Source organism: Aythya marila, assembly GCF_965140915.1.
Source record: "Aythya marila genome assembly, chromosome: 4".
NCBI lineage: Eukaryota > Metazoa > Chordata > Aves > Anseriformes > Anatidae > Aythya > Aythya marila.
The window spans coordinates 809,508-825,586 of record NC_139045.1 but is presented as its reverse complement, the minus strand read 5'-3'; the positions used below and the strand labels follow the sequence as shown (position 1 = coordinate 825,586).

Sequence of the window (16,079 nt, the reverse complement as noted above, 5' to 3'; positions counted from 1 at the left end):
CATTCTCACAGGCTTACCTGCCACAAGCCGCTACACCAGTGGCCTTTTTGTTACATACATTGCTCTGTTAACCAGAAGTCTTTCCTCTTAAAGAATTTGGGCTCCCGGAAATCTGAGCACAGGGTGAATTCCCAGAATGATGTTTTCACCTCATGTGATAACAGCAGAATATTTTTGCAAGTGTCTTTCTTCAGCACCAGGTGTTCCTAAACTGCCACTTGTTTTTTGCTACTATACCCATGGCCTTTTATTATCTTCAGAGTCATGACCAATCCTGATAGAAAGCTCTGAGATACATGTATGTGCAGGACAATATCAAACACTCGTGTCTCCAGTGTAATTTTCAATGACAAAGTGCTCAAGGGATGGTCTTACATGGGCATCTGACAAACTCCCCACCCTGAACTGGAATTTCTTTCATGCAGAGATCACATATGTGAAATGTGACAAGCACATATGATAAAAAGATTAACATATCCCTGATTATCTCAAGGGTCTTGTCTCCCACTCTTCCTCACTTTGCTCCCTCTGTTTCTTAAGCATGTTCTCCCTCTATAAATACTGTTATTCGGAATGCATTTTCTTTCTGTATGCTCTTCAATCCTTTTGTATGCCTCAACTAAGAAACACCTCGTCTACTTAATTTTTTCAGTCTGACTGCCACTGCTTTCATTTAACTGTCAGCATTATTCATTAATGAAAACTGCACTAAACATATACTGAAAACTAAATGAAACTATACTAAAGTAATATACTGTGATTAATACAGATCAGTAGTAATAGTACTACTACACGTTTAATGCTGACATAGCAAACATGCCATACTTAACAGAATGTCAGTTGCCTACAAGATTTGCTCACCTCTCAGATACATACCATGGCAGAAAAATCTCACAACAAAACAAAGTTCTGCTGATTAAAAAAAAAAAAAAAAAAAAAAAGAGCTAAAGATACAACCTACCAACACTGGTTTTAGAGAGACTTTACTTTCTCGAGATTCTGGTTAGTGGTATTTCTCTGCTTAATCTAACGAGAACAGCAGCACTGCAGTAAACAGAACCACAGCACATAAAGTCAAAACTACAAGCTGGGACTTAGCTGATAATACCACTAGAGTTCAGTACAGGAAAAGAAAAGAAAGTGCTACATGTTCAGTCAGTACAACACATTCCTTCCATTCATATCGTAAACCCAGATATCAATCTAAATTTTTCAAAAACTGCCAGCAATTTTTAAATTACCATTTAGTCACTACCACCTCAAAAATACCTGTATTGTACGTTCTGTCATTTTTTGTACTTTCTTGGTTTTACCTCTCAACATGCATAGCTTCTTGAAAACTGTGGTATGGTACATTAAGCAAAACACATGTATGTTTCTTTACCTTGGAAGCTTATCTAGCAGTGTCTTCAGTTCCTCGCATATGAGTTTAACTAGACCACTGTTTATATTTCGGTATGATACATCAATCATGAAGATATAAGCTGGTGGATTTGGAGGCTTGTTATTCTATGGAAAAAATATTCACAGGGAAAATTAGACAGTGTCCTGTTATGTCAAAAAGATTTACAAAAAGGTACCATAGGGCAATCTAAATACTGTGTTTAGTCATTTGAAAAATGCTATGAATTAGAAAGAGTAATTATTACAGAAAGATGGCATGTCCTGGGTAAGCACCATCCTTGGAATAAACTGTACTACTGGAAAATAGATCCTAATAGAATAAAATATGTAAAGGATAAAAGTTTATTAGATAAGACGAAACACTAGCATTTTCTATTGGAATTCAAGTGTTTAAACAAATTTGTTTCTGTATTCCATATATGCTTACACAATATCATTTTGTTTACAGAAATGCTTAAATTCAGTTTTTGTTAACATTTGCCTCTAAAAACTGTTAAGCAATTTCTAACCAATCTGGAAACAGAAAATGTGACTTAGGTACTGAACCAGAATTAAAATACTGCAATCTCTAGCACCACTAAGTGTTCATGTGCATCCTCTCTGTCTTGCTTTCTTATGCCCCAGTACACTCTGGACAGATAAGAAAACTGTACTTTCAGGAATAAGCTGATTTTCTGTAAGATAATTAAAGCACTGGAGTGTAATGCTCAATGTATGCAACTGCTACATACAGAGCAGTGACTCAGACTGGTATGGATTCCTTTTGGCACAGCTTCTTGGCCACAGTCGTACATAAGAGACATTTAAGTAGCATACATATTGTCATATACACTACTGACCAAGCTTCTGTAACTAACAAGATGATGATGATTGTTTTATTTTTGTTTATAAACAAAGCAATGTAATGCTTACTGATGTGCCCAGGAAGATCATATAGAGTGCACATAGCAACAGTAATCATCATGGGCCTAGCCATATGCCTAAATTCAGTTTTTCTAATTCTCATTAAGATGAGTAGTGGTCATTACCTGGTGTCAAGTTCAGGACAACTTTTCCATTATAGTTACATATGCTATTTCACTGCCTTCATATAAGGACTTCTGACCACTTACCAAATTATACTCATTACAAATAATCTGCAGAAAACTCCATATAAGAAAAAAATCATCTAATCCTTGAAATATGACTTATCCATACTCATATCCTCAGAACACATAAAATTGAACATTATACCCTTGATCTCACTTCATTTGAATCACGTAAATCAAGATTAACTCTTGTCAACTAAAACCAGACAGTAATTTTAAAACCTGTTCTGTTTTTTGCATTTGGATTCTAGTTTCAAAAAACATATCAAACGCTACTTTCTGAACTCTCGTAGCACATCGCTATTTATAAAGAATTCCTCCATAATTTCTGACAAATATATGGCAGAAATGAGAACTTGTGCTCTTGCCACATCCACTGAGCAGGAGCACAATAATGCAAAACAGCTGTTATTAACTTTTTTTAGCCATTCATCCTTGTCATTTGATAAGCACAAAAGGAAATGGCTTTTCAGTTCTGGTCTTAAACTGATTTATAAAAGAACTAAACTTTTCTAACTTGGAGCAAAATGAGAAAATAATTATAAAATAACGTTAACTTCTCTAAAATTTAATGACTTAACATTGCCAGTGTGAGTGCTGATTTTATCAGATTTATTTTTTGTAACATTCTGCTGAGTCTATGGAACAAGAAGACAAACCATACTGGATGGCTTATCACAGAAGCTCCCTCATTTAAACTATATGGCAAATTCACTGCACTGAAAGCAAGACTGTGATGATGAACATAGGTTACTCAATAGAGAAAACTGAAAATTGCATGGAGCTATTCAGTATACACATTTTCAAAAGCTTAGCTGCAGAAAGCAGCAAAGCTGAACCAAATTTGATGGATGTACACCAAGGATCCCACGCTATTTCTATAATGCCCCATTACAGCCAGAGTTCTTTCCCGCCCTGGGGTTTAATGCAGATGTCAATGGAATCTCTAAAGGCAGTCTCAGGGATTTCAGTGGACTTGGAAGCAGTACCCCTGTGAGAGACCAGAATTAAAACTTGTTCATTTCTTTGTACCAGAAATAACCTGATGGTCTGAGGAAGTTACTTGTACCTACTTCGAGGCTTTGTTGGATTGAACCGCCTTTCCTAATTTTATCATATCCGCATTCCACCGATGGAAAGAAAATTCTACCCAATTTCAGAAAGCACCAAAAAGTATGTCCATGCTGCTGTGGGAAGATGAGGTCACACTAGGAATTTTGAAAAATTTTGTAAAAAAGTTTGAAAAGCTTAAATAATTTATGCTTTGGGAAGTACAAAATATGGCTATCTAATAAAATCAACTACAAATACTTCCAGTGGCTTGAGTAGACTTTGGACCAAGTTCTTAATTAATTTATTATTAGGAGAGAGAACCCATTCCACTTATTGGTCAGAACACTAAAACTACTCATGCCAAGACAAGATTCAAATTCCCATGGTAAGGTTTGAAAAGCTGAGAAGGCAATTCAGGTGCATGTTGGTCTGCAAAATTAGTAAGTCGTGCAGCTAAAATGCAACACTGCATCAGAATTTGAACTATAGCCTCTGAACATCCTCTAAATGCTTCCAAGGACCAAACCAGCATCTCAGTTGAAGATTTGTGACCCATGACTTTGAGACACGATCAGTTGCTAGTCTCCATCCAGCACAAAAGAGCAAAACATTATTGTAAGCTTAAATCCTCCACATCTGTACATTTTCTAAAATGTTCTTGGACTCTGATATTCAGCTTATAAGTGCATTTACTCCAACATAGGTACTTAAAGGATTTTGTTTGTGTTGACATCAAATCATAAATAATTTCGCGTATTGGAAATACTCACTCGGCAATAATCCAAAGTAGCAATATATTCATATGATCCCAGAGATAGCTCAGGTCTTTCATAATGGTCTACCCGTCGGCCAATGTGGTCCAGATGTTGAAAGAAGAACGGCGGGACTAAAAACCAATACAAGAGCAGGAAAAAAAACCGTTTACAGTGCGGAGAGGAACAACCCAACAACTCTTTTCAATAGTTATCATGTGGTAACATAGGCTCCTCTGTTATTGATCAAGGAGGTGTGTAAACTTTTAGCCAGGTTATGTTTTTTTCTTCAAACTGATTTAAGAAAACAAACAAACCTCACAACATCCTGGTAATGTGAGCTTCTCTTGTATTAGGAGAATACAGCATATTCCCCCATGAATGTCAATTTTCTCTTATCTCTACCCTGTCAAGCTTGAGTAGGTAAAACTGACCCAGGTTATTTCCACAGGTCTGCTATCCTCAGGCTACAGACTAAATGATGGCTATTTTGTTAGAAAGATACCATCTACTCAAAGCTCAATTCACATCACCGGAGTTAAAAACAGCACTTTTCCTAAAGCCTGTGGTGCTTTATGCAACATTTCCATGCACTGGAAATAACTCTGCAACATTCATAAACCTGGCCTACTGTACAGCAAACTGCCTTCAGTCCATCAAATTGTGAACATTCTGTGGCTTCACATAAAGGATGTAGAACTCCAAAGCAAGCATTAAGAAACCATGTTGTTTTGCCACCACCAATTTAAAGGCAGCTAGTCTAATGGCTAGCCACACTGGGAAGAGTCACGTCTGGATTTTAGCTCTTTTTTCCTCAATCAATCCACATTTAGAATATTATTTTTTACATTTTTGCCTGTTAAAAACAGGAGATGCAGAATATCTACCTAGTTTTTGGGGCATTTCTAGGTCTCGTTAATGTTTTTAAATGATTTCCAGTTTGGATAAAAGACACTACCAATACAAAGCATGATTGAATATTATACTGCAACTGAAATGTCTTTATTAAAATGTTCATAATGCATTCAAATTTCTCTTTATGAGAGTTTAAATTGCTAACAAACTAGGAAATTTGCTATCTGCTGTGCTTGCACAAACATCTGAGCCTCAGGCAGAAAAGAAGTTGGAATGAGCTTGTCAAGGTTCACATTTCAGAGATGAAAAGATTACTGTATTAGGGAAAGCACTATACCACTGTGATCCAGCTGAGGAAATCCAACTTGATACAAATGTCTATAAAGGCTACTTCTGGCAAAGATTTGGGATATATCCAAGAGCACAAGAACAGTTATAAGTCACATGCAGCACACTTGAACAAATATGGCATGGTATCTTCTGTGAAAACCAACACTTGTCACAGGAAGATTAATAGGCTATTTAACCACTGCATCCACAGCCATGGCTAAGACTAGTCTAACATGGATCTAAATAATTCTTTGCTGAACATTTAAATTTAAGAAATTAATTTCTCTACACAAAAGTTGCTCTTGGTTAGCAATACAAGCAGCTTTTTATCCTATGTTGACATAATATTTTAAAATAAACTTTTGATCATAACAGACTGGACTTGGACTTCATGGTTTAGCATTATTTTTTCTTACATTTATTTTTAAATACCGGACTGAAGAAGTGTTTTAAGTATTTTTAGTAGGTAGTATTTTTTTTTGTTGTTTTAATTTGTGAAATAGCTCTTGCTACTTCATCTCACTAAACTATTTTCAAGTCAGCTAGTCAAGAAAATCATTTCAGGGATACAATTCCTTTTTAGTTTTATGGAATTTGTATGAATCACTGATCAGAGAAATATCACTTACCATCATTTATACAATTGCAAAATCCACACTGATACCTTCTTCCACCTTCAATAAACTGCATGAAGGGACACATGTAAGCTTTGCACCTGTTACATCGGATTGGTCCAGTCTCACCATGGTTTACAACATAAAGAGGTGTCTAAATGAAGAGGTACATGAAGTTATAAAAAGCACTGCAAATTTGAAACCAAATAAAGTGAGCTAGAAAGCTGCTACTCAGCCTTAACATTTGTTAGATTTTACCTGACCAAGAAATTATTGTTCAGCATTTACCTAAATTCTCCAGTACAGCTGGCTCAACCTTGTAGGTCCCCTAAAGAACTTAATTTTCAAGCTCACAAGCTCCCTATTTTGGTATTTATCAGAAAGAAATAAAGGATCCACACAAAGAGCCTACAACACTTTGAAAGCATCGGAAAGGGCTCTAGGCTGACTTTCTCCAGCAAAGGATTTTTATAGCTCACAAGGGAGTAATCTGCTGGGGTCAGGTATTTCGCCTTCTCTATCAGATTGAGCTTTTCTCAAAGAAATTTGATACTCATCGACTGCATGCAGCTATATCAAACAGGTAGTTACTAAGAAAGCTTCTAATATTTTCAGTTAAATGCCCTTCCCCCTAATGCTGCTGTGTTACATGCTATAGTAAGGTTTAATGCTGCCAGGGTCACCAGCTAGAGTAGAAGATTTAGAAGAAATACTAATACTTATTGAAGGAAAGAATATACAGTAAACAAATACAGTATAACAAACACTTGTCAGCTTAATTACACTGACCATGCTTGCTTATAGCCTCTGCCAAAAAACACAGCTCATGGAAGACATTTTCCAGATGCCTCTTGCAGTAATAACTGTGCAGCAATTGAAAGATTCCTGTAATTGTAATTTATGTTAGAAAAGTCATACTTGAAACCACTGCACAAATGGAAGTTTGTTCAAATATTTGTGAAACTCTATAGAGCATAAACAAATGTGGTTTTTCTTTTTTTTTTTTTTTTTTTTTTCTTACTCCCTTCAACCCTAACTAAAAATCTCTGACTGTAAAAGAAAATAAATCCAGAGTTGGGTCCCATGATAGATCTCCACAAGAGGAAGAATGTTGACAACTCTTGAATGCTAAAACTTTTCCACTAGCATATTCACTTATTTAAAATTACTGTCTCTTATAGAATGGACGCATTAAATGCGTCCATTATACATTTTTATCTTTTATTGGAGAATAAGAGTCTTTGTATACCTAGAGAATCATACATGTCTTTCTAGCATTCACTGCTTACATGTATTTTATTGTTTGTTTATATTTCACAAAGACAATTATTTTACTTATTTATTTCTCCAAAGGATTTGATGCTTTTTGCCAAAATCTTTATAGAAACAAGTAGATTTTACTACATAGGTTTTAAGTGATCTGTCCCGCTTCACTCAGATAACACATTGATTTGTGTTCTTTCTTCTACAAAAATTGAGTTTAACACAAATTAACACAATGTCAGCTGGAAAACGATCAGGGTCATTTTTCAGACACAAGAGCCTTTGCTATAAAACCCAATCACTACCCACAATAACTTAAAGTTTTAGAACTTCTGGGTTTTGTTCATTACTTGGCAATTTTCTGATTATCATTCTGCTGTATTAATTTAATGAGGCCTGGATCTGGCTTGCCATTAATAATATAGTATCTGAACAGGTAGGGAAAAAAAGACACCTTACACAACACCCAATGCATTTATATACATTCTTAGTGATTTTAAACCCTATTCTAATACATTTAATGTTATTCAAGAGCAAAGAAAAATTACTCTCAAATGATCATATTTTGAAATACCTTATTAAAATTAAGATCTTTACCTATAAAGCATAAATAAGAAAAATCATAAAAATAAATGCCATAAAGTTCAGAGCCTAGGTATCAACATTCTTATACTTAATAAATTACCTTTTTAATGACAGCAGAAATAAAAATAGTATTTTTTTCCTTGTCTTTCCATTTCTGGAGTGGAAATGTTTATCTTTCATCTCCCTCTAGCTTCATTAAAAAATTTACTTATTATAAAGTCGTTTTGTAATGTGGTTTTAAAGCCCTAGTAGCTTAAGGGTTACTAAGATCTGCATGTATCTTATATAACTTTCTGCATCAAATGGCCTTCTTGAAGTTGCTGAGACTATGGGTAGTGCATGAAGTTAAAATACGCTGTCATGTTTTACAAAAATGTTATTCCAATCTTATGTAGAGAAATAAAACATAAAATAACAATGAAATCATACTGCAGAGGCAGGCTATTTTTAGTTTCTAATAAACTTGCAAAAACTTTAAAACAAAACAAAAAAAAACCAAATCAATAAAGTTAAGCCTAACCAAGAAATGCATGCAATAGACTAAAAAATTTTGTGTAACAGAAAAATCTTGAAAAGAGGGCCTGTTTTTTGATTTCTTAACATGAAATGTTAATTTACCATTCAGTATTTTCTTAAAATAATTTAATCCGTTACAACAGTAATGAATATATCTAATAATAAAGCAATTTATATGGTAATTTATATGGTAATTTCTGAATAAAGACTCAGACTGAAATAATCCAAACCCACTTCTTCACAACACAGTTGTTACAACAAACTCATTTCTGTTTGGCTGTGAAAACTGCTATTACATTTCCAACTGTCAAAATAATTTCCATTGGAGTCCAAAAAACTTTTTTTCTTTTTAATACCTAGGTCTTACAAGAATTTACAAAGATAAATAATATACAAGCATTTAAAAAGCATTTTAAAAGAGTAAAAAGTCTACTTTAAAAGTCTATTTAGTAATACATAAAACAAAAACTGTTGCCATCCACAGTCCAAAAGAAATGGTGCCAAATGGGAAAGCCCTGCTTTCTATGCTCCACAGCCTGTACTTCACTCTCTGTAGATGTCACTGTACAACAGAAGATAAAGAGATCTGTTTACAGTCCCATGGAATTCAGTGGCAAACTTTCAGGGAAGGAGGGGATTAAAATAAAAAAAAATCTCAGATTTTTTTTTTTTTTTTTTGAAATCAATGCAGTACTCCTTTTTCTTTTGCTTCTCCAACTATAAACTGTCAGCATTTTCCTTCTCTTCTCCTGTAATTTTCTACATATAATAAATGAATCAATTTAGGTATCTACAATAACTATTTGAACATTTGCTGTATTTGTGCATTTTGTTCTTGCACCTCTCCTACTCCTCAAAATCCTTTCCCCAGTTTACCCATTTGGATCACCTGACTGAGAACAGAGACAGTCCTCACAAAACTGGACATGTAGGCATTGATTGTCAGTTTTCCAGCACTACCAAGTTGTAAATATTTATCAAAACCAATGACTAAAACTACTACTCAGTAGCATAAATCTGACCTCGTAAAATAGATTCCTTTTATGTAAGCTGAAGGACTAGAGAAGCAGAAAGAATCAGCTGCACTGGGAGGGCTTTATGTTAAAGGGAATTGGGCAGAAGAGATAGGAAATGCTGTGGAAGACCTGCATAAACTTTCCCTTCTCTGAAGCCTCAGGGCCCCGCTACAACGCAAGCCCTAAAAGCTAATCTGATAAACTATAACTTATCTCACTATTAGTCCAAATATAGTTGGGATAGCAAGAGGTATTTTGGAAATATTTCAGCCAGAATATTGCTCTGTAATACAGTTCTGACTCCAGAGAGATAAATAGGCATTGGTGGCACCACTCCAAGATGAAATACGTCCGTAAAAATTTCCAGACGGACTATAACTTGTGCTTTAAAGTCTCAGAGAGCTGAATTACTATTGCTTGCTATAAAAATGGAGACCTGACCCACTCCTGAGGGTTCCCTGTGATGCCTGCAGAGTATCACTGTATTCATATTGCAGGATCAGGGCCACTGCTGGAAATTATAAATGTAGGAACAAGGACTGCAGTGAAGCTCAAGTTCATCACGGCACATCTCTGGAAAAGCATTCTGAAGAGAAAATCAGAAGAGAGTCTGGAGAATGAAAAAGAAGCATATGCAAATGGTGAAGAGAACTAGCTATTTATCACACAACAAACTGAAAAATGTACATCATCTGTTTTCATTGCCAGACTCATATACGTAGACTGGGCTACAAGAAAACCTTTTGTAGCTGTGCTGCAAGTTGAATTTCCACATGCAATGTAAGGCAAAACGCCTTTGCCTCACAGTCAATGTGGACTCCTAGCCCCCCACAACATACACCCTATTAGCACCTGATGAATCTGCATTAGAAGCAATATTTTTGCCCAGAGTTTGACTCCATCATCATTTGAATGCATTTAACACCCCAGCACTAAAATGACAGGAATGTGTATTGAAATGAGACCCACACAACTTGCAAATCTGGCTACATCCAAGAGGAACACGAAAACTCGTACCAGGAGTGCAATTTTCAATTACATCAGTATCTCCATCACAATCCCTTCCCCCTCTTCCCTGCAAGATGAGTAATTTGCCACCAGTTTCTCCCTATACTTTTGGATAACTTTACCAGCTTATACAGAGAGCTGCTCTATGCAATGTAACACTGCACACTATATACGACAAATTGCCTGTTCAACTGCAAAATCAACAGAAAGCTAGTCATCGATAACAGTGAATCATAAGTCAGACTATCCACAAAAAAATTATTCAGTCAGCATTCCCTTTTTAAGGGGAATGTTGCAACTTACTGAATAGAGCTAGCAACATGAAGAGTGCAAATGCAGGCTGCTCTCATCAAAATTAGGAGGATTTAAAGAAGTTTGAGGATGGGGAAAACAAGAAATACTGATAAAATTTTGACACGAAGAAACCCCAGGAGTAGGCAGCTTACTTCTTTAGAACTTCCATATCATAGAGGTGGCAGAAGAAGGGGGAAAAAAAAAGTTTAATATCCAGGCTTAATAGAAACACAATTTTTTCTGGTCATGATGCCAGGTTGGGAATACCAACTGTTAACAAGTCAGCTCTCTCCAGCACTTCTCAGCTTTGAAGTAGTGACTGTTATTTGGATGTACGGACATGCTGCATCTCAAGTGAAGGTCAGCAGCCAGGATTAACTGATGATATAAGCAGAAGTGTGAAATTGGATAATCAAGAAACTGTGCTGAATAACAGACTTTAAAAATGTTAACATTTCATAGAATCAGATCTCAAGCAGGAGGTCTCTCAATCTAGAGAGATATACCCATACTCATCAGCAAAAGTGCAAGCTGGTGCAGAGGCATGCACACAAAGTGAGAATGGAAGGAGTAGAATACAAAGCTACCCTAGGGCAGCTTAGCCCCCTCTTAGGGCTGCTGAGGGTGACACACACGTTAGATCAGATGAAATGATACTGGTTCATGCCTGGACTAATCCACAGCTCCATTTCCAACGTATCAATATCACAGATGGTCCAGCACTGCAGTCCTTGTCTGAGATTTTATTTTGTCGTTGTCACATTAGTTGTAAAACCATAGAAAAAATAAGAAAAGTTTAAGGTACCTTTTCTACAGAAATGTTAATAGTTACAAGAAGAGTTAATCTAGCTTTATTGATCACAGAAGTTTCACAATAAAATCAGGAGTTTGATTTTCCATGAGAAGGCATTCTTATTTAAGATGTCTGGCTTGACATTCATTCAGCACAAAATGAAATAAAAGATAGTGACATATTTTAGAGAAGCAAATGGAATTAGCAAAGCATTTTGTTTGTTTGTTTGTTTTTTTCCAGATCTCTGCAGGAAAGCCCTAAAGTATCTTCAAAACAGCAGAATTTGGGCTCCAAATACTATTACTACTGACTTCTTGAGAGGTCTGGTCTCTATATGTTTTGTATGGTCACATCAGTGTTAGTTTACACACACAGAAGTTTTCAGGATTGCTAAGTACAGGATAAATATAACACCACAGTTTAAAACACAGGCACAACCTACTACCTGCAAGCATAATGGATAAACTGGCAGATCAATTCTGTTTTAGAGCGGCCAATGACCACTTTTCACAAACACAGCTGTGACTGTTTCTAACATGCTCTAGAATATCCTCAGGATAGCCAATCAGGCAACACCAAACAGTGCTCAGGGAACATGCAGCTCTAGGTTTAGGGAACAAATATTTAAGTTTGTAAATAAATCTCAGTATAGTGTTGTAATCTCTTAAGCAACAATTCTGGATGAAGTTCTGCCACAGGACAGCATTGCCAGTGGTATTCAGACCTTTGCAGAAAGAACAAAACCAAAACCTAAATGGATTTCAGGATCATTGTGGCTTACTGTCAACTTCAGTGGCAAAACAGATGGGGTTCTTCTGTTATTTTGTACAGACAGACACACACATGGAGGCAGGTATACAATGTGTACATATAATTTTTGTCAGCATTTGAGAGAAAAGTATCTTACTGATTTAAGATTTACAGAATGAAAGGTCTGTTGAATGGAGGGTTTCTTTCCTTCTCAAAAACATGGAGCTGTTTTTTTTTTTGTTGTTGTTAAAAGGTATTGCTGTGACTTTTTAAGCCAAGCTTACAAGTGTTTTAATTCAAGGTGTGTAAAATAGTTCTGCATAACATTGTTCAAGAAGGCCAGCAGGTTACATAGTAAACATGCCTCTAGGGCTAGTTAATTTACTTCCACCGAAATCAGAAAGAAGTGAGAATACCTGAAGTGTCATGCTATAATCAAGCCAACTCTAGCTGGTCACTTGCCTCTATTAGAGCAATACTTAGAATAAGGAGAATTGTTATTATGTGAACAAAAAACCAACCCAGGATATCTTAACCTCTGAAGCAAAGATATTTGGGGTGAGTTTAGTATCCTTTTTAAGTCCTTTCCATGATACAGAAGCTTAGATTTGAAGGTCAGTAGCAAAACTAGCTGTTATTTTAAAAATACAACATCAGGTAGGAGTACTTATATTCTGAGTCTCCCTTCCATGGATACTTTCACTGCTATGATAGCTGGATGCTTCAGACAGTCTCCAGGATCTCCCAACAGTAAGAGTGTATGCAGCTACACTCCTCTCTTTTAAAGATTAAGCTAATGCTGAACATCACAAGTAAGGGCTGTGCAAAGAGCTATGAGCTAAGCAGTCCTCAGAAGTACAAAAACCTGTACTATTGCTCCTGTACTCTAGGGCTGAGGAGATCATCTTTGTATCTATTTAACAAGCACGGATTACCTCCTTCTGTTAAACACACACTAAAAAAGCAGCCCCTCCTTCACATATATTTCCTGTCCTACAAGCAGAGAAGGATCCCTTCTCACAGAATAAAGGGACATACACAGAAGGCTTAGTCTCCCCTATTTTCCTACAGGACAGCATTAGAGCCTGCTATTATGATTAGGCCCCAGATATAGCCTCATGCTCCTGAACTTCACTTGAGATGCAGCATGTCCATACATCCAAATAACTGTTTGATATCAAGAATAAATCTAAACATTAAAATAATAAAAATAAATACAATCAAACAACATCAGCTTTCTACTCAATTTAATACAAATATCTTTCCCCTTTCAAATTACATACATTGTTCCATTCAGAGTATGATTCTGCACTACTGAACAAATAAATAAAAATATGTATAAACTGAACATGTAAGAATAGCTTCGGTTTAAAAAGCAAAATAAAGCTTTTCATCCTGAACTAACTAAATACCAGGGAGTGCCCACTCTGTGAAGTTTTCCAAGGTAACTGAGTAACATCCCTGCAGACTCAATGTTAGAGCTCCCAAAGTCTTACAACGTTGGATTTACTGCTGTTGCTATGGTCAACTTTGGCCAGTGAGTAAGAGGAGACAAACACAATTTCAGAAGAGCAACATGCAGCCTAAGAGGAAAACAGAGGAAAATGCACCCAACAGAATGTCAAGTGGCATTCGAGGAGTTATTTTGAGTTACAGATTTATCTAGCAACAGCCATTATTTTTTTATTTTTTTTTTTTACATGAGTATAATTTTTGTCGGTGAAACTATTAAGTGGCTGTTATTATTTTTTAATTCCCTCTTTCCCCTCGATATTTACTGGTGCTTAGTCAGGCTTTTCTTCTGCCATGACCATTCTGAAGAACAGACAGTTTCCAACTTATCAGAAACTAATTACATCACCGTAACCTAAATCTTTAGAAATGCACTTTTCCCAGTCTAACCTTTCAAGACTGCACAAATTAATCAGGAATTCTGATTAGAATATGAATAAGGTATATATGAATGTCAATTTTCCAAGTCAATTCTGAAAGAGATGGGGACAGTAAGTCCTTACTGTAACAACAATGATGCATGGAACAACACAATAAAGAAGTATGAAGAGTATTTTAAAAAGGTTACACTAGAAACAAAAATGGGAAAAAATAAGGAAATTTACTCGAATTAGGAAATGCTATGCTGCCAAAATCTTTGCTAACTTTGGCTCTACATTCTATCTTGTTACACTGTGTAGTTACAGCCCAATACGCTATCAAAAACTTTCTCCTAGAAGATGAAGCCTTGGGAAGCAATCCAATTCCAAATGCTTTACTACCAAATGCAGACTAGTGCCAGACGTACTCCATAAAGCAAGCCTTATCTAATGCAGGATTTATGCATCTCTAAATTAGGCACTGCAAAATCTAGCTCACAGGCCTCTCAAGTGATATAAAGCTTTCAGGGTAAGGCACCTGGAGATGTACGTAAGTTCTGGACTCTCTATACCATGCATGGGATAGTCAGGCACCCCAGAGCACTATCCAAAAAAAATCATTAACCCGGAGCTAGTCAGTAGAAGAAAAAAAAAAAAAAAAGTACTGAAAGAGCAACAAGGTTCAACAACTCTTTTCCAGATTCCAAGCAGACTCAGGACCACAAGACCAGAGTTTCACAGTTCCCTCTCAAATGAAGGTGTTAAAGGGATTCTTTGGAACACGTTTTAACATCTGAAAAATGAAGAAAATAGTAATGTTTAGGCTCACATTTAACAGAGCAGAGAGACAGTGAAGAGTTGAGAATACAAGCTTGTGCTACCTGGACAGTTTCTACATGGATTGACTGTTCCAAATAGCTCAACAACAGATTAGTTGTAAAAATACCAAGGCAGTCCTAAGAACATGGCGGAATGTCCTGTAGCATGGCCCTATCTCTGAGCTAACTGGCCTAGCTGTAATGTACAAGGCAGTACTGGTGCATGTGCTTTCTTTCTGGTCCACTGACTTCCGTCTCTGGAAGTTTAAACAGAGGCAATAAACTCTGCTGTACAGACTGCTCAATAGCTCCCCATTCCTGGAGAGTGAAGAAGCCTTTCAACATAGTCAGAATGCATCCTAACTATTAAGTTCGATCTCACACTCATCATGTTTTACAAGAACATGACAACAGGCACAGATTACTTTGAAAGTATACCCAAAACACATCAACAGAACTCAGACACTGCTGGATCTTTGACAATCCAGAGAACTGCACAGCACGCAATGCAATATACCCTAGTTACTATTTGGAGATGCGAAACATTATCTCGTCACTGGTCAACAGCTGCTCTTTCTGCTGTGGAGTACTCATTTGAGAGGAGGAAGGCTTTGTTGCCCACAACGGAAAGGAGAAGTTCAGTATTGTCTACAAACACAACAATTTTGAATAATTTCAATATAAAGAGTCATATGTAGTTTACACAAAGGAAAAAGGTCATGAAACATTCAATAAGCCCTTACATTTTGTTTCCACTAGTGGTGAATACGAAGTGGAATCTCAGTTATGTCAAGTCCCATATAAGGATTACAAATTTACAAGCCAACACTGAAAACAATTAGATATTTCAAAACAAACAGCAGAGCAAAACAGATGTCCAGCTCTTTCGGAGCCTTTCATTCAAAAAGGTGTTTTTTTGTTTTTGTTTTTTTTTTTTTTTTTTACTATCATCTTTTGCTATTTAAAAAAATCTTTCTAGTAGTAAGGACAATTTTACTGCCTAATCATGGAACTCCTATCTAAAAAGACTGACAGTGCAAAGTTGCTGAACTGCATAAAACCAACTGCT

At 36.2% G+C, this 16,079-nt stretch overlaps 1 protein-coding gene across 6 annotated transcripts in view; it reads right to left on the bottom strand.

Annotated features, from left to right (window-relative positions):
• LOC309877530 (protein transport protein Sec24D-like) overlaps positions 1 to 16,079 on the bottom strand; it is a 54,355-nt gene that overhangs the window by 16,903 nt on the left and 21,373 nt on the right. For all 6 annotated transcript variants that reach the window (XM_082758952.1, XM_082758956.1, XM_082758953.1 and 3 more), the window contains 3 exons: positions 6,112 to 6,250; positions 4,316 to 4,431; positions 1,385 to 1,509 (listed from right to left, as the gene is read on the bottom strand). In XM_082758952.1, coding sequence (XP_082615078.1) covers positions 1,385 to 1,509; positions 4,316 to 4,431; positions 6,112 to 6,250 — 380 coding nt within the window. The remainder of the gene's footprint in view (positions 1 to 1,384; positions 1,510 to 4,315; positions 4,432 to 6,111; positions 6,251 to 16,079) is intronic.